We start from the raw sequence: 17,827 nt of genomic DNA on the forward strand, positions 1-17,827 counted from the left end.
CATCACCATTATACTGTACGCTAATTCCAATACAGAAGAGAGTTGATGATATCTGCAATTAGGCGTGCCGGGAAAAAAATATCGGTAATCGGCTAAATTAGTTGTAAAATATCGGCATACCGGATATCGGCAAAAAATCCAATATCGTGCATCCCTAGTAGAAACGTCTCAGAATCCAAACCAGAAGTGGACTTCATTGATGTACAGATGTGGATTTGTATGCTTTTATAGCTGCACTTATCTCTGGTTTCCTTACAGCAGCCTCAAATCCACCCATGTGACACTGGAATGTAATAACTACAAAGGAAATATGAGCTTTCTGGTAAGCGAGATCTCTTTGCCTCAGACGTCAAGATTTCACCTGTTCGCCAAGGGGAGAGTTTCTAAAGAAGGGGGGAAAATGTGCAAAGGAAAGAGAAAAACTGTGTAAGTTCAGGAGTGAAGCTCTGAATTTGATTTACTTCTTCCAGTTAAAATGCACATGCTCAGTTTGATGGATGAGTTTTGTGCATTGGCTCCAAAGCAGTGGAGGAGTTTCCCTCTGTTATTTGTGGTTTGATTCGGTGTAATATTTTCTGCGTTCACACGACTCATGTCAAAGTGGGTGTGACAAGTCTGCTGAGGTCTCTTCTCTCTCTGTTTGTGCTCTCCGTCTTTACTCACCAGCCAGTCCAGCTGACCTCCTGACAGGCTGCTTCAAAGTTTACGCAGCTCTGTGGTGACGTAAACATCCGCACATTAGACAAGAAGCGGAAATTGATCTATACAAAAAAAAAAAACGTCTATCTTCCCGTCTGTCCGTCGCCCAGAGCGTCTCATCCCATCCATCCCTGTCAAGTCTCAGTGGTGCAGGATTACAGAAACAGCCCGCCTCTCCCTCCACAGCTGTGATTACACACATGTGGATTACAGGAAAGCAGAGGGGATGAGACTACCAGAGAAAATACCCTTGCTGACTCCTTTTCTTCTGCAGGGGGTTCAAAAGGAAATGCACTCCCAAATCCACAACAGTCCAAAGTAATTATCGCAACCAAACATCAGCCTCTGGGTGCTTCTGGCCATGGAGAACCGGAACTTTACGCACGGATCTGTTTTCAGTAACGACAGTATGGCTCAGCGTTCCCACGCGACCAGGCAGACTGCTTTAGCTTTACCGGTTTTTATGTTCGCTGGAGGTGCTGTTGGGAATATAATCGCAATAATCGTTCTTTCAGTATCGAGACAGGAGAGGAAATCTTCTGCTTTCTACACGCTGCTGTGCGGTCTGGCAGTGACGGACCTGCTGGGCACGTGCCTGGCCAGCCCACTCACCATAGCCAACTACCTGGACCGGCAAGTGCTTCAAAACATGCGTGTGTGCGAGTTTGACTCCTTTTTGTTGCTGTTTTTCGGTCTCGCAGGGCTGAGCATCATATGCGCCATGGCAGCAGAGCGCTACATGGCGATCTGCTGCCCTTACACTTACCAGCGGTGGGGGGTGGACCGACGCTTTGCGCAGAAGTTCCTCTTCTTCATTTACATCAGCCACATCTTCTTCTGCTGCCTCCCGATGATGGGCATGGCGAAGAGCAACCTGCAGCCTTCCGGCACCTGGTGCTTCATCAACTGGAGGACGAACAAGCCTGTGGTCGCCGCGTACTCCGTCATGTACGGCTCCGTCAGCGTGCTGCTCATCCTGGGCACCATCGTGCTGAACCTGGCGGTGTGCGGAGCGCTGCTGCTCATGCGCCGGAGGACCGTTCGGCGGCCGGTCACCAGAGCCAGCGTCCGGGAGAGGTGGAGAGCTCTGTCCTCCGCCGCAGAGACGCAGATGATCGCGGTGCTGGTGACGACCTCTGCGGTGGTGCTCGCCTGTTCGGCCCCGCTAGTGGTGAGTCAGAGTGGGATCGTGATGAAGCCGTTATCGGTTTGCATTAGTTATTCATCTTTCATTCAAAACTTTATAAATGACAACAAAACTTGTTCATCTTCAGAATTTTTTCAGGAACGAGGGGAAAGCAAACATCCTAGGTTCAGTAAATGTTACTTTTAAGATTTGTCTCAGGTGTCTATTTATTAAGCTGCGATAGATTAATAAGTGAGATTCAGTGGCGGTCTGAGCCTGTCTAAGGGGCTGGGGCAAAAACTAAGGGCAGGGCACCAGCCTGATGCTTTTACTTTGAAACAGCTCAACATCCTGTTTAAGATCCCAAGTAATTCAAAGACTACAAAAGTATAAAGCCGATTGGCTTTTTCTCAGGGGCGATGTAGAGGGACTTCTTCACATGTTTTCAGCTGTATTATGATTGATCTATAATCCAGACACTAAATAAATACACTTAAAAGGCGATTTTATTTTATTTTTTCCATACAAACTAAAAGTTATACACCTAATAGTTCTTTTATATATTTTTGAGTTTTGAGTTACTTTGTTTTACTTATTTGTCATCTCCAAAAGTTATTTAAATGCAACAATTTGAGGATAAAAAAAATCTTTTTCCAACTGCACACACTTTATTAAAACTTTAAAGCTTGGACAAGTGGTCAGGTAAAGAGGTTGCTTAGCAATAAGGTCTACATTTTATCGTAGGGTTAATATAGTTATATATATAGTTATTCATTTTTCATGAATGAAAAAGAGGACATTTTCAGAGTATATGGAAGTACTTTCACTATTTTTGGAGTTGTCTAGCACTATCATTTCCTTCGGGATAAATAGTTCAATCTTATGTTATTCACAGTGTGAAGATCTGAACGTGTTTTTCTCTTTAAGGTCCGTGTGTTCGCCAACTGCTTCATGCTGAAAGATGACCACAAAGCTGACCTGGCGGCCATCCGGATAGCCTCTGTTAACCCCATTCTGGACCCCTGGATCTACATCCTCCTCAGGCGGTCTCTGTTTCGTCGGCTGCTCAGTTTATCTAGACATGGCAGCAGCACACGCGGAAGCTCACCTCCCACACCACGAAGACATCTGTTATATCCAGAACTCATGGCAGGCGGCCACGTGTTCACACAGCTGATGTGCAACACAAACATCATCACTCAGCTGCACGCCACAGCCAAGTTCACTCCGCATGACACAGAGAGCCTCCACCAGACTTAAAACACTCTGAGGACATGTTTGACAACCATGAACCTCGCTCACGCTGCGAGCATCTGTGACGGGGAGCCAGAGACTTTGCTTCAGAGTGACGTCAGAGGGATGGAGACACTGTGACGACTGTGGACTCACAGCAGGACGGGACCCTCCGAGCTCCTGGAGGATTATTTTTTGAGTCTGCAGTGAATCAGGGAAGAGGAGTCTGTTTCTAACTAAGAGCGACAAAAAGACTGAGCCTTTATTTTGTGCCTTTCTGTGTCACCCAGCCTCTCTTAACCGGCTCCTGCTTTCTCCATACCACTAGGCCTGTGTCAAGCTGCACTTTTCCTCTCGTTACCTCACCCCCAGGCCGACCCTCCTTCCATCAGTCCTCCGGGAATGTGAACGAAGCAGCTACAGGATTAGTGGTCAAAGTAGAAGGGTTACAGCTCCTGCTGATTTAACAGTAGCTCATTTCATCTGCAGGCAGAGCTCAGTTGATCAGTGAGTGTTAGAAGTGCGTGGACATCTTAACAGTCTGGCGGTGGTATTCGCGGTTTGTGCTCCTAATCCTCTCTCAGTTACAGAATTGCCATTAGGAGACTCCTCAGAAGTTACCTGTGCATCAGGAGGGAAACATGAGAAGCACAGACTGAATATCGCTGATGGATGTTTGCATTAAAGATCCTACAGCTTCATCTTTGGTGTCTTTTGTCTCAATTCTTTGAATGATTTAGTCGTGAATGAAACTGTACTTTCATTTCATGCTGCTTTGTACTTCTACTTTCCTACACAGAAGAGGGATTTAATGTTCTTTTCACTCCATGTTTGATGAAGATTTTACATTTAAAAAAAGACGCATTTCCGCTCGAAATTCTCACATCATTTAATTCCAATAGCTGTTCAAATGACTCAACATTTTACAAAGATTAAAGAGAAAGTAAAAAGACAAAGGCCAGTGAATCCCTCCAATTAATCATCTCATGACACCTCATTAATCTTGTGACCCTATGGGGAAGGAAGTGCAGGCGGGGAAACACGCAGGTGTCACGGATGGTGACTTACCTCCACCTGCAGGATTTTCTCTCCAGGATGTGCTTCAAATGCACTCCTGGAGCTTGTGCAGATTTCATCCATCTTTAAAAAGTTCGAGGTAAGATTGGCTCCACTGACGGGTTCTGTGGATGAGAGGCTCCAAACAGAATGTGATACTACTCAGGATTACTTGCAGTATGATGCTGCCTTAAGTGATTCTTGGCCACTAGGGGGCACAAATACATCAAAACAAGCTGATAATGAGCTATTTACACATCAAGCAGACACTAGGTAATATTTCAGAATCCATTTGTACTCTGGTGTCCGTTTTTTTAAAAGGGTTTTAGCTGCCTGTTTCTTGTTGTGACAAGGCAGAAGAGGGACATATTCTTCCTTAAACACATAACATATAACAATGCTAGTGGAATATTTGAAATGATGACTTCCTTCTAAAAGAATATAGCATAAAAGTGTGTCAAATGTCCATCTTGGGGTGCTGGTTTGGCTCAGTTGGTAGAGCAGGCGCCCCGTGTGCAGAGGCTACAGTCCTCAACGCACTGATCCAAGGTTCGACTCTCGGTCTGACGATCATTTGGTCATCCCTCACTTCCTACTCCCTACGTTTCCTGTCTCTCAACGGCTGTCCAATCACATTAAGGCTAAAAAATAAAAATAAAAAAGGCCAAAAAAGGTTAATAAGAAAGCCTGAATGTATATATAGCCTGCCTGATATTTTAATAAAAATAAAGACAGTCATTCTGTTCAGTATTCCATAATGCATTTATTTTTTCCCCAACATTTAAAAATAGCATTTACTAAACATAAGCAGACGAGACTGTGCACAGCTGCACCTCTGTACAACATCTTTGTACCTTGACACATAAATAAAAATCTATAAACATTGGTTAAGTAAAAATTCTGTCTCGAGATCCATTAAAGACGCACAAAAATAATAATTATACAAGTTTTACAAAGTAGCCCCCCCCCCCCTCGCTAGTTTACATTTACAGCCCCGATAAAAGCTTTACAGGAGAGTTGACCGTTCTCTAAATTCTCACTGTACAGAAATAAACAATCATCAGGAAATCCATAAAGTACAACATGTTATAATTTATGGATTTTTACATCTTGTTCACCCGCAAACAAGGCCTCCGTGCTGCACTGCGTCAGCGCCAGAAACATTACATACTCTGCTTTTGGCAACGTGAAGGAGAAAATGTGATGAAGATTCAGGAGGAGTTGAGATGTTTAATTAACCAGAAAAGGTCTGCTCTGATGCATTCTGGGAAAAACACTGCATGAACATGTTGACATTAACAGTCAAAAAACCCTCTCGATATAATCACAGAGTGTTTGGAAACTGAAGTGGAGCTTTCACGTCAATATTCCTCAGAAAAGGATTGTGTAATTTTTCAAATTGTTTGTTTGGATGTAAACCTGCTGTTTCAGAAGTGACCACGTTTCTCAGCAGCGAGCCGCTCCCTCTGGACGACAGATTTTACTCGTAAAAAAGTTTTAATTTAACCATCTGGCAGTGTACGATATGTCAGATTCATTTGATTTACTGCACAAGTAGTAATTTACTGTGCAAGTCTGATACGCTAATTAGCATTTTGTTAGCAAGTTAGCATTTTGCAATGAATTTATATTGAAATAGTTTCTTAAAGCAGTCGTGATGATTTCAGAGAGTGAAAATCAGCTCTCTAAGTTTCACCTTCTGGAGATAAGAGAGATTTAAAGATGAAGTGTGTCCTTGACTGATTGCCATTGCTTTGTGTTCAGTAATATATCTGCACAGGAACTCAAAAGCATCTGCTCCTTCAAATTAAAGGAGCAGAAACTCAAAACATACTAAAGTAACATATAAAAGATCCATTAATGATCAATGGCCTCCTGACAAATGATCTTTACTCTTATTTAAAGGGGGGGTATGATGCTAATTTCACACTTCATATTTCACTCTGTGATACCTGTGGAGTAGCTTAGCATAATTTATAGTTAAAAAAAAATCCTCACACTGGTGCTCTGTGCAGGCCCTCATACAGCCTCTGCCTGAAAGCTCAGTCAGCTCTGTCTCTTTAAGAAACCCCGCCCATACAAGCCTGCTTTCTTCTGATTGGCCAGCTCTCCGAAGCCTACCGAGGGAGGGAGAGGCACGCCTCCTACCCTGTGGCCGTGTTACAGACTTGTTCGCAAAGAGTAAACTTAATTTTTTCGATTTGAACCGAATGTCTGCTGCTCTCGTCCTTTGGATAAGTAAACACTGATGTCTTTCCTTCACGACTAAAAGAAACACTTTCTGCAATACATTCTGAACCAACGTGACGAGCAGAGCCGTTGAGCAGAGTGGGGAGTGAAAAAATTTTTTGAGGCAGACTGAGCTGCTTGGTGGATGTGTCCTTGAACTGTGCCAGGAGCAGGAAGTTCTGCTGTGTCTCGAGCAGATGCCCAAATATAGAGTTCCTCCATTTTGTGACATCACAAAGTGAAAGTCTGAAAAAGTCTGTCTGAAAGCGAGCGTTCACAGCAGCTTGCAAGCTGAGACTTTTTTAGCAGGAGATTACTCCAACATACTTTAACCTATAGATTTGAAACTTCACCCACATTTAGTCTGGACATCCAACATTGTAACATTATATATATACATCTTAAAATGTGAAACAGCATGATACCCCCTCTTTAAACTCAAGTCTTCCCTAAATGCTTAAAGAGATATGTGGTGCATTAGCTGTTAAATGCTCCTGTTTGTTCTCCGGCAGCTCAGTGAATTAGTTCCCGTTTGGTGCTGGGAAGGTATCATATTATCACAGGTGCTTTACAGGTGCTTTACAGCCGCCTCAGGAGCTGAAGAGAGATGTTACATTGACCTATGTGAGACACATGCAGCTGTAAAACCAATCTCTGCAGAGATGGGCGATACTCTCTGCCGTTTCATTTCATCCACTGCCGGTATATGAAATGTTGAAAACAGACTGAATATGAAAAATAAAAATAATGTAATTTAGAGCTTCTGGATCAAAGTCTTGTTATTTTGAGGCTGCTGTTTGTGGTGTTGTGTTGGACTACATTACACTTTTTGTTGTGTAGTCTAACTCCACAACGTACAGCCTCACAGAGCACAATAATCAGCACACTAATAAGATTGGAGCCATCATTTAAAAAATTGTTCCAGGGATGTGAACATTCACTATGTCACAGCAAAGAAGTGTTTCTGCTTTTCCCCTTGATATCAGCTTCTAAAAGTAGGGCATCATATTTGTTTACCTGACGAAGTTGTGGGGATTTCTCGCCCTGTTGGAGATAACAGAACCGCTACGTCATACTAACCAGCTCAGCAGAGCTAGCTCGCTCTAAAAATGAAAAAAAAAAGGAGGAAACGTAGAAGAATTAATGCTACTTAGTCTCTGGTAAGCCCCAAAAGCACGAGCTGTTTCTTCCACAGACTGAATACAGCGACAGTGTTTAAAATTAGTCGAAAAAGGCAAAACTTTGTACTCTAAAAAACACGTTACAATTCAACTGCACTCTCTTCTTCCCGCCAGACACAGTTTAAAAACTTACAGGCTACAACCGGAGCTTTTACACAATGTAAATGTGCATCATCCCTACAAAATAAATACGCAGAAATAGATTTCAGACGCTGAGACGGCTGAACCAAAAAAATTTACGCAAAAACTTCCTATGCTAACAGAGCATCAGTTAGCACAAGCTAACCCACACGGAGAAAAGCAGGTGACCAATGTTTCCTATATTAAATCCAGCAGTGAAAAAGAGCTTTTCATTATTAAATGTTTATAAGTAACAAATTTTCAGACGTGTAATCAATAATGACAATCAAACCTCTCGTCTATGTGAAGTTAAAGTTGAGTCTTTAATTGCACAAACCAAACCTCTGATTTCACGCACGTCTCCTCTGTCCAGTGATCTTAAAATCAAACATCACACTCCGACGCTACTTGACGGACAGAGTCACAATCTGCGTAACACATTTAGTCGTTTCATGATGCGCAAACTTGAACCGGGCCCATGTGTAAAAAAACAAAGAACAAACATGGCGGAGCAGCTTTGGTTCAGACTGGGGAAAAAAACACTTGACAGGAGAGAGAATCTTTCTCTGCCGGAGACGCTTCGCAGATCACGAAATACTAATAATCAATTAAAAAAGCCTGTGTGTTGTTTCAACTCTAAACTGAGACAGAAAAATAAAGAACTTTAACATCTTGACTAATTTTAATGGCTAGAGCCTCTAAGACGGGCGAAGCATCATCTTTGCAGTGCGCAGCTGCTGTAGTGTGACGCGTGTAGTGCTCTGTTTTAGCTAATGTCTAATTCTAAGCAAATTTTTTCTGTTTATCTTAATGACATCAAACTGTGATGTGTTGTGTTGGGGAACGAGACAGATCTGCGGGAGGTCATTGACTGTTCCGGGAGACAGAACTCGTCTCGCTCTCGGTTTATTGTTGTTCAAAGACGAGGAGGCTCCGTGTTTGTGCGCATGTTAGAAAATCATGTTCTTCGACAGTTATTTTAACAAGTAAAAACACTTGCTGACAACAAATGTGGCTGAAATGTGACTTAAAGTTTTTGTTCTTTATTTTGAATTTTTGAATTGTTTTCCTCATCGGGCATTTGTAACAACAGCCATCCTAACAGCTCTGCTTGGAGGTAAACGCTACTGTTACCACGCTAACATGCTCACAATGACGATGCTAACATGCCTACGTTTATCAGGTAGAATATTTACCCTGTAAGTACAGCATGCTAGTATTCTGACATTTGCCAGTAAGCGCTCACCACCAAGTAGAGCTGAGGTGACTTAAGGTGACTGTCGCCTACTTTGCACAACCCTCGACAAACTTTGTCCTGCTGCCTCAAACTTTTATTGACAGAGGAGAGGAAGATGACTTCTCCTCACATCGTTACAGGTGCCTCGTGAAGAAAAAATGACTACCCTAAAAGATAAAAATGCCCAAATGTAAATGCCCCCCCCCCCCCCCTCCACTGAGCTGCCCGTGTTATGAGATGTATCATGACGGACTCTTGTTTCGGTGCATGTTAGTGTTCACAGTAAATAATTACAGCTGACATCGTTTCCTCTGAAAGTGAACAAAACAATCCAAAACAGAATACGGCTGCTTGTGAGAACTAAACTCAGACATGTCCAGACAGTAAGGTGCAACTTAGTAATCAACTACCTTTTTAGTGTCCACCTGTTGTGGCACTTTTCTGCGTCTGGATAAAATGTCTGAATTTGTCCCCAAAGTGTCTGAAAACAGGTGATATCTCTCTTCTCATACAGTCGGGACCAAAGTAATAAATAAACTACAGAAAGTGAAGTTTAGACAGGGAGGAGTGCGGGGGAGGTCACATCACTGGCCCGTCATGAAAGACTCATCTCATCTCCACCAATAAACAGCACTTGCCTTCAGTCTCGTGTGCGGGGCAAAGAGGACCCGCTGCAGGGAGGGCGGCTACACACAGTAATGTCTATGACAGCGACCCCCGGGGCGAGGACGGACTCCTCGTTTACACCACATACTGGTGGTTGCTGCTGTAGTTCGTCGTGTAGGCCTGCCGGCTGTACTGGAAGTGGTCGGTCAGCACGTTGTTCCAGTTGTGCTGCTGCTCTGAGCCGTGGGGGAAAGGCACTGACCCGTTAGCCTGGATCTTCTCCAGCGCCGGGTTGTCGAAGGACAACAGGTCCTCCTTGGTGCTGGGCAGCAGCTTCTTCTCCTTGTTGGCGTCATACTTGGCCTGTTGGCAGAGGAAAGAGGCAGATGGGTTTTTAAATGACTGAGTGTCTTTGTAGTTGGTCCCCTGGCAGTGATCTGCGGCTGCACACAGATCCTAAATAGTTTGGGCGGGCCAGACGTTTCCTCGACAGGATAAATAAAGTGTAGCTTAACTTTACTATTTACATTTCAGTTAGTGGCAAACAGCCGCACGTTGGATGGAAAGACAGATATGGAAAGCGGTTTTTAGGCAGCGTGCCAAGCAGTTCACTCCTATTAATAGAAAGAACAGCTGTGAATGGAGCAAAGAGCTAACAGAGCATGTATAGACTCTATACAGAGAATCTATAGAGCACAAAGTAACAGCTGGTTTCTATGGCAAATACATAATGATGCAAACATGTTTCATTCATGTTTGACCACAAAATTAGCTCAAAATGTTCTTTTGAAAAGTCGCTGCCTTGGCCGTAAAACAGGGAGATACATTTTTTCTGTCTCGGGTCCCTTCCTCCATCCCAGTTGCCATGGTGACTCACCTTGTTGTAGAGGAAGACCCCGACGATGGCCGTCATCATACCCAGGACGTTTGTGAGCGTGACCGGGTTGCGCAGCATTAGCAGCGAGATGCTAATGACCATGATCCTCTTGGTGGCGTTGGCGACGGCGTAGCTGAGCGGGCTGACCAGGTTGAGTACGCTGAAGGCGATGACGTTCTGGGCGAAGTTGCAGAAGCCGCTGATGAGAAGGAGGACGAAGGTGCCCGACCATCCTGAGACCTCCGACTGCGAGGAGAGCAGTTCGGTCAGGTGTCGTTCAGGGTTACAGAATAAGCCAGATGCTGCTGAACAATCAAGACAGCAGGTGGTGTGAATGTGAAACTGTTACTCACCATGTCTCCATTGACTAGAAACACAGAGAGATCCACCAGGACCCAAGTGGGCAGCATGAAGATTACCGCATTGAAACCTAAGATGTTGAGCAGCCTTAAGTGGTGGATCCTTGTGTCCCGCAACACCTTTGAAAAAAAGGGGAAACAGATCATTTTATAAAAAGGTAGTGAAAACAAAGTCGTTATTGCACCAGCCTTTGAGATGGTGATGATATATCTAAGGTCATGACCTGTTTCCTGAACACTAACTGAACATGAAAAATAAAAAGTCATCCAAGAACCTGATCTGCTTTTAAAAGAGCTCCTATTTCAGGTCCTCCTTCAACATGTGGACTAAACAGAGTGCAATCCAGCTTCTTCTGAAACATTCCCTCCCTGTGAAGTGTGCAGGGAGTTCTGTTAAACCTGGGCCTCCTTTTCTTACTGTTTCCAGCCTGATCACTTTGTGTCGAGCTGTGATGGCGGCCGAAACATGAGCTTGTTTCAAATAACCTTGTTTCTGAAATTGTGTGATTTGCATGAAAATAGTGGCAGAGATGATGTTTGTCAAATTCAATGATCTAACCAACATATTCTCTGGAAAACAGTCAGAATGATCGTTTGTGTCATCGGGTCAGTTGTTAAAAAGCTCTGCCATCTTGTGGCAGGAGATGGTATTGCACTTACCAACTAAAATAGGCATTTTAGAGGTGAGATTCTTCCTTCAGTCCCTCTTGAATGCTGCCCTTAAATTGGTTTGTAATATGGAAGTTACATTTTTAAAAACGGTTTAACATATAATACGACCTTATAGAACACATGTCCCACCTGGAACATCGCAACTAGTATTTAGAAGTTGTTTGTATAAAGCATCAAGATTACAATAACTTCTCATGAAAGCAACAATCAGGTACACAAGATCAAAGCTGAAGGACATAAAAAGGAATTATTCTTTGAAGCCCACCTTTGTTATTACGCTAAAGCAGCCACTTGTGAATTCCAGCTTTCAGTTTTTCAGTTTCAGCCGATTTACATCAAACCACCAAAAGGAACTTTTTAAACCCCCCTCCCTCCCTCTCTCCCTCCTCCACTGTCTCGCCCTCTCTTTGGTGCAGGGATCATGCGGGACATGACGGGGTTGAGAATGAGTTACCTTTTTGGAGAAGATGTTTTGCAGAGAGAAGCAGAGCGTGGCAGCCAGAGCGCTGATGAGTCCTGAGACATCAAAGGAGAGCTCAGTCACCGTGGCCAGCAGGACGCCGCCGATGATCGGGATGAGCGATACGTAAACCTGCGAGAGAGAGCAGGCGGAGACACAGGGCAGAGTTATATGCAGAAGTGTCAAAATAGAATTTAATCTAAATCTACCTGAAATTTTTTTGTCAGAGAAATATGAAAATGACTCCTCTGGCTTTAGGAGATTCTGCATTTTATAGACTGAACAATGTAGAAACTAATCTGCAGGTTAATCGATAATCAAAGTGATTGTTGGTTGCATCCTACAAAAAGATGAGTAATAATATGAGTGGCTTGTTGCCGCCCTTTTTCGGTTATATCTCAACGCCAATCATATCTATAAAACGTTATGCACGGCTGTATGTAGGGATATAAACAACTATTTTCATGATCAACTATTTAGCACAATAATCCATTAACAGTATAGACTATAAATGTCATGAAATTGGAAATAATAGAAGTCACAATTTCCCAGAACCCAAAAGTCTACAATGTGCTTTTCTTTTGCAACCAGCAGTCCAACCCCCAAAAACTTTTACTTTCACAAATAACAAAAAAGCAACAACATTTTTTATTCATGAAGCTGAAACCAGCAAACGTTTGCATGCTTTAACAATGACTGAAAAGATAAATAGATTTTCAAAATAAAAGGCTTTTATCTGTCTCTCACTCGGCCATTTGTTGCAGCTCTAGCTTCAACATCAACAAAGGATGATAGTAACTTCAACAGGCCAAAAGATTAGTAACGAGTTTGATGTTTGAGGCTGGCATTATTCTTTTGCTTAAAAATTTTAAAGTGACATTTCCAACATTCCTCCAAAGAAAATGTCTCTTTTTAACCTTCAGAAGAAGAGTGGAAACCAAGATGAAATAGCTTTAAGCTTTTTAAACCCACAGTACCAGAGCACACTGAACCTCCTCTCAGACCACACACGTGCTATTTTGAACATGCTACTGAGACCTGCAGATGACATGAAACCACTTTTGCACCTGCTGAACCGAACACACAGAGTGAAACAAATCAACTGAAGACAGTGTGAACTCCAAACAACTGTAGACTGTGCCTTTAAACCAGATGTCCTGAGTCACTGGTTACTGATTAAACATTTTTAAACCGGATACAATATGAGGAAGCAGGGCAGCTCTGTGAAACGACTTCAACAGCACCAGGATGAAAAGATAAAGAAGTAACGTCTGCTTACACACCGAACGCGCCTACATATTAATACAGGTTTGTTATTGTAAAGCGGCTGATAGTTTTTTGTTGAGCTGGCCTCGTCTATTTTAGTAGAGGCCTAGTTTTTTGTCCCATTTCCGGAGCCCACAATTATTTTGAAAAGCCACCATGAAGGCTTTTTGTACTCAGGAGGAAAAGTTGGTTATTTCTATATAGTTATTTTTAATTCCTGAAACTGCTGGCGGGGGGGGGGGGGGGGGGGTAGGTGTCAGACGAAGCGACTAACTGCTCGCTGCCTTTGTTTACATTTTCCAATTTAAAGTGCGTGACACATGTGACTGTTAAAGAAAGCAGGATGAGATTTTTTGTTAAAAACCACCACTTCAGCATGTACAGGACAACATTAGCAAAGAGAAAAGAGGTACGTCTTTGTCCACAGGGGGCGCCAAAACCAACACAAACTGAAAGTTCCTCACAGGAGCTTTAATGAACTCAAATCAAAACAAGGCCTTGCATATCTAAGCTTGCAACGTTCATGTGGCCAAATTACTGAGTATCAGGATCCTACGGTTTTCCCCATTCTTCCCTCTGATGCCTCATCTCTCATAGTCTGTATCCACTTCTTCTCTTACATGCTCACTCCATCAGCTCAGATGCTTATAAAAACATAGCTCTCGGGTATTTATCCTGTTGGTAGTCCATCCCACCACACAGCAGCTCTCAGACATTTTTCTGTTGTTTGCAAGCAGGCGAAAGTGACTCGCAGGCAACATTTCTCAGTGGAGCGATGAATTGCCTTCCCCTCCTGTGTGGGCAGGACTTTATTGCGCTGCGTCTCTATTATGAGCTTTATAAAGACAGTCAAATACAACAGCCCTGCCGTGAGCCTGTGTTGGATTATACAGCGGTGTGGTTCTTAAAAAGTGACCACAACATCGGGGTTAGTTTGCTCAATTGCAATCCATTATATTAATAGTGACGCTAATGGTGTGTTTATCTGAAGTTATTCGTACACCATTATAAGAATGCTTACTATTAACAGAGGAGGTTTTCCTATCAGAGAGAAAAGGAGATCTGTGCTTTATTAGATTCATTTGGTGATTACATTTTCTGAGTTTAGAAAACCACAGGGATGAGTTAGTTATCCATTCTCAAAAATTATATATATGTCATCTTCTTTAATTCATGTTTCACTCACACAGTACAGTAGCTATTTGCCAGTTTGGTAGACGTCCCCTGACTCTGCAAAGTACTTATTCTAGTGTATAGTCGGTCTATAAGCTGTTCTATAAGTCTTTCATGACGGTATAGCAGCCCTCTTCTTCTCAAGCAGGATCTCTACACGCGCAGTAACACGTCATGCACACCTACGCTCCCCGACTGCGGACCCAGACTGGCCACTGTAAGGTAAACATGACAAGCTCATGTTAAGACTCAGACGTCTCCTTATTCATCATGCCTGTGAACTTTGCCCCGGGTCAAGCTTTAAGCCTCAATTTCACTATATTTAAGTATATATAAACTAAGTAGAAGCAGATATTATGATCTGTTTTTTTTCCCTATGCTCATGCAATAAATATGAGATAAACACTTTGTACTTATAACCTGTGTTTTGTACTTCTAAAGCATAACGACACTGAGCCACAGAAAGAGAGATGATGCTTCTTCCTGTTCTCATAAAACTCTGCCCCCTGGTCAGAAATGAGCAACCACCTGTGTGAAGCCTTTCCACCACCTGCACACTGCGTACCAAAACACCCTGCATTAAGAAAAGACATGCATAAACACAGACCCAGTTGGTCGCTAAAATATGGAGAGAAGTGAGTGAACGCAGGGATTTAACAGGTGAGTGTTTCCGGCTGGTAAAAAGTCGAGTTTCCTCGCTGCCCCCTCCGCCTACAGAGTATGTGATTGACCTCGGGGACAAAAGCCCCTGCAGATGGCCGTAATATGAGATGCAGTACAGGCGCAGCACGGTGCCACATCACCACTGCTGGCTCTGAAACACTGAGAAACAGGCTGAAACAGAGCGGGCCTTGTGCCTGGTCTGCTGTCGAACCTACTCACCTTTGTGGTTTGCTTCTCCCTCATGATTATTCTTGATAACAGCACAACCCATATCGGCATGGTGGCTTTGACTGTGGAATAAAAAACAGAAAGGGGATAGTGTTAACTTGGCTTATGTCCTAGGCAAACACACAACATTTACCAGCAGCAGATAGAGAACATGAGGCTGAGTTAATTTGGACTATAAAATCATGTTGAAATCTTATTTGTTTGACACCTACGTCAGAGCGAGGCCCACGCCTCTGTCAAACACTCGAAGACTGATATGCCTTTACTACACTACGTCAGACTTAAGTGATATTTTTGAAGTTAGGTGGCACCCTGATCATTTATAAAAGGTACTCAAGTCATCTTTTCAAACTTTAAGACTATTAAAGCTAAATTCAGCACTCCTAAAAACTGCCACACACAAGACAGAAGATAGTTATTTATCTACAACCAAAAGATTGTAAAGCCATGTTAAAAACTTTAAACATCTTTTTTAATGAGGCAGCTGCAACTCCAATTCAATTATTTCTAGTTGAAGTAAAGGAAACTACTACAGATTCACTGGTGTTATTATACACTCCGTTTCCTCTTTACTCAGGGAACCTAGCTAAACCTAGCTAGATTTATTGCTATAAATGTCATAAGATATTACCAAAGCGACAGGAAAAGAAAAAGAAGAAAAGGAAGTGGAAGTCATTGTTCAGCGTGTTTATTGTTTAGAGAGTGTGTATGTGTGTGTCTTGAGGTGTAGTAATGCGTTTGGAACTAAAACCTGTGCACTGAATGAATTTTAATGCTGTTTTTTTGCAATATCCTGAGAGGTGTTTCTAGTATTTTGTCAACCTTAGTTATATTATTGAGGGTATACATAATATGAAAAGCCCTTCTCAGTATAATATGCCTCCTGGATAACTTATTGTCACAGCAAGCTAGCCTTGACTGGATAAACTTGTACGGATGGAAACGGGTGGAATTAATCTACTGGAGTTTAGAGGCTGGCAAAAGCAGTCAAAAGTGTTGAAGGAAACCATTTTCATGATAACAGGAAAACTTTGTTTAGTTGACATAATAGTAATGGCTACCAACTTGGGTATGAAGACCAACAGGGGCTGTTTAAGTAGTGTAAAGGAGGCCTGACCTACCCATTGCTAAGTTAATAGAAGGCTGAGACAAACTGTTGGGAGTAAACTACACCTTTTGACTAAAAGCACCGGTGCAATAAATTTGGTATACACAACCCTGCTATTAATCTTACCTACTTCTAAATCTGGTCTAAACTTCACCAGGGATTTTAATGGTAGTTTAGAGGAAGCCCTAGCTGCAAGTTTATTTTTCAGAGGAAGAAAGATTTTACAGGTAAAGAGGGCTGTTTTATTTAGAGGCTTGACTAAAGAGTCAAGTGCCACTTGATGAAATGCTAATGCAGTTCAACAAAAGTCCTGTAATAATTTCTACTGTCATGAAACAGTAAAACAAATGTGTTGCTTTAACCCTTTAGTCATTTCTATAGGCGGTAACTTGTGGTGCTGCTGACCTGTATAGCAGTATACTGAGAGATGTTTCCGTTGTTAAGACTATGGACACCTTTTTAAACATCTGACTACAAAGTGAAGCCTCCAAAAATACAATGTAGTGAGAATAAACACAACAGTTTCAACATAACTGCACATTATAACCGTCATAATGGGAAGTTATATTAGATATCTGTTGTATAAGACTGAATCAATTTAGCCATTGACCGCTCGGTTTTGGCTAGGTGTACCTAATTAAGGAGCAACTGCGACAGCTCGTTAGCCTTACTGAATTCAACAACAGGTGACAAAGTTATATTTTACCTTAAGTGTCTAATTAAAATTAAAAAAATAAACAATTGCACGAGGAGCTGTGATCTGATTTTTGCCTGGCACTCTGAGATCAAAGTTGGAAGAGCACACTTCAACACAGAAGATGGACCCTCCCCCTTGCCGTAGTATATCTGCGCTAATTAAGTTGGCTAGCTAGCTAACAGCAGCCACTTAGTTATTCCTAAGGGGAGCCTAAAGCTGTCCAATTTGCAGTAAGAGGGTGAAGGGTAAGTAAATAAAACGCATGAAAGCCTGTTTGTTCTTGACCCACAGAATCAGGGCCAATAAGCAGGTTAAACGTCGGTGTTGCCGAGGTTGCATAGCGTTAGCCACAAAGCTAACATCAGCTGACGGTACAGACACATCATCAAGTTACCCAGGCTGACACGCTCCAGGTGGCCTCACATTATTACCCAATTTAACACAAATCCAATGTACTCACCCGTGTGCGCGTATGAAACTGGAACTTTCCATATGCTGAAGTGAGCCGACACAGATGCAAAGTATTTTCCGAAAGCTAAAGGCAGGATGTACCACCGGTAGTACCTGCTCGGCAGTTCTGTTTTGGGGACTCCCCATGCCCGCAACAACGGAGGGAGGAAGACGACGATAGAGATGATATGAAACAGAGAGACTGTGACCGGGTACGGGAATCCATTCAGGATGATTTTGTTGACGATGTTGCCCCCTGAGCTAACTGTGTACCAGCACACACAAAGTAAAAATATCCGGATTCCTTCCCTGACCGGGGGCCGGTCCGCCGCAGCCATCTTCCAGCGCGGAGTGACGAGTCACCGGTGGTGTGTCTGGCTGCATACG

The 17,827-nt window shown here is 42.8% G+C and overlaps 2 protein-coding genes across 2 annotated transcripts; one reads left to right on the plus strand and one right to left on the minus strand.

Annotated features, from left to right (window-relative positions):
• Nucleotides 1-592: 592 nt before the first annotated feature.
• On the plus strand, nucleotides 593-3,102 carry LOC138607997 (prostaglandin E2 receptor EP4 subtype-like). The gene is made up of 3 exons (XM_069680657.1): nucleotides 593-600; nucleotides 1,042-1,870; nucleotides 2,753-3,102. The coding sequence occupies exons 1-3, from the start codon at nucleotides 593-595 to the stop codon at nucleotides 3,083-3,085; spliced, it is 1,170 nt and encodes a 389-aa protein (XP_069536758.1). The 3' UTR covers nucleotides 3,086-3,102.
• A 1,761-nt stretch (nucleotides 3,103-4,863) lies between these two features.
• slc35e1 (solute carrier family 35 member E1) lies at nucleotides 4,864-17,807 on the minus strand. The gene is made up of 6 exons (XM_069679645.1): nucleotides 17,451-17,807; nucleotides 15,177-15,247; nucleotides 11,850-11,987; nucleotides 10,718-10,843; nucleotides 10,365-10,610; nucleotides 4,864-9,850 (listed from the first exon to the last, which is right to left on the minus strand). The coding sequence occupies exons 1-6, from the start codon at nucleotides 17,776-17,778 to the stop codon at nucleotides 9,623-9,625; spliced, it is 1,137 nt and encodes a 378-aa protein (XP_069535746.1). The 5' UTR covers nucleotides 17,779-17,807; the 3' UTR covers nucleotides 4,864-9,622.
• Between the last annotated feature and the right edge of the window lie 20 nt (nucleotides 17,808-17,827).

The sequence above is a fragment of the Semicossyphus pulcher genome, unplaced genomic scaffold (assembly GCF_022749685.1).
Source record: "Semicossyphus pulcher isolate SPU_LCO1_2020_fin unplaced genomic scaffold, fSemPul1.0.p SCAF_4, whole genome shotgun sequence".
Classification (NCBI taxonomy): domain Eukaryota; kingdom Metazoa; phylum Chordata; class Actinopteri; order Labriformes; family Labridae; genus Semicossyphus; species Semicossyphus pulcher.

Bases quoted from the DNA above. Each gene is read 5' to 3' on its own strand.
- LOC138607997 (XM_069680657.1), top strand. The intron at 1,871-2,752 runs GTGAGTCAGAGT...TTTCTCTTTAAG, and splicing joins CCTGTTCGGCCCCGCTAGTG to GTCCGTGTGTTCGCCAACTG.
- slc35e1 (XM_069679645.1), bottom strand. From the start codon at position 17,778: ATGGCTGCGGCGGACCGGCCCCCGGTCAGGGAAGGAATCCGGATATTT. The intron at 15,248-17,450 runs GTGAGTACATTG...TTTATTCCACAG, and splicing joins AGTTTCATACGCGCACACGG to TCAAAGCCACCATGCCGATA. The intron at 10,844-11,849 runs GTAACTCATTCT...TTTTTTTCAAAG, and splicing joins AAAACATCTTCTCCAAAAAG to GTGTTGCGGGACACAAGGAT.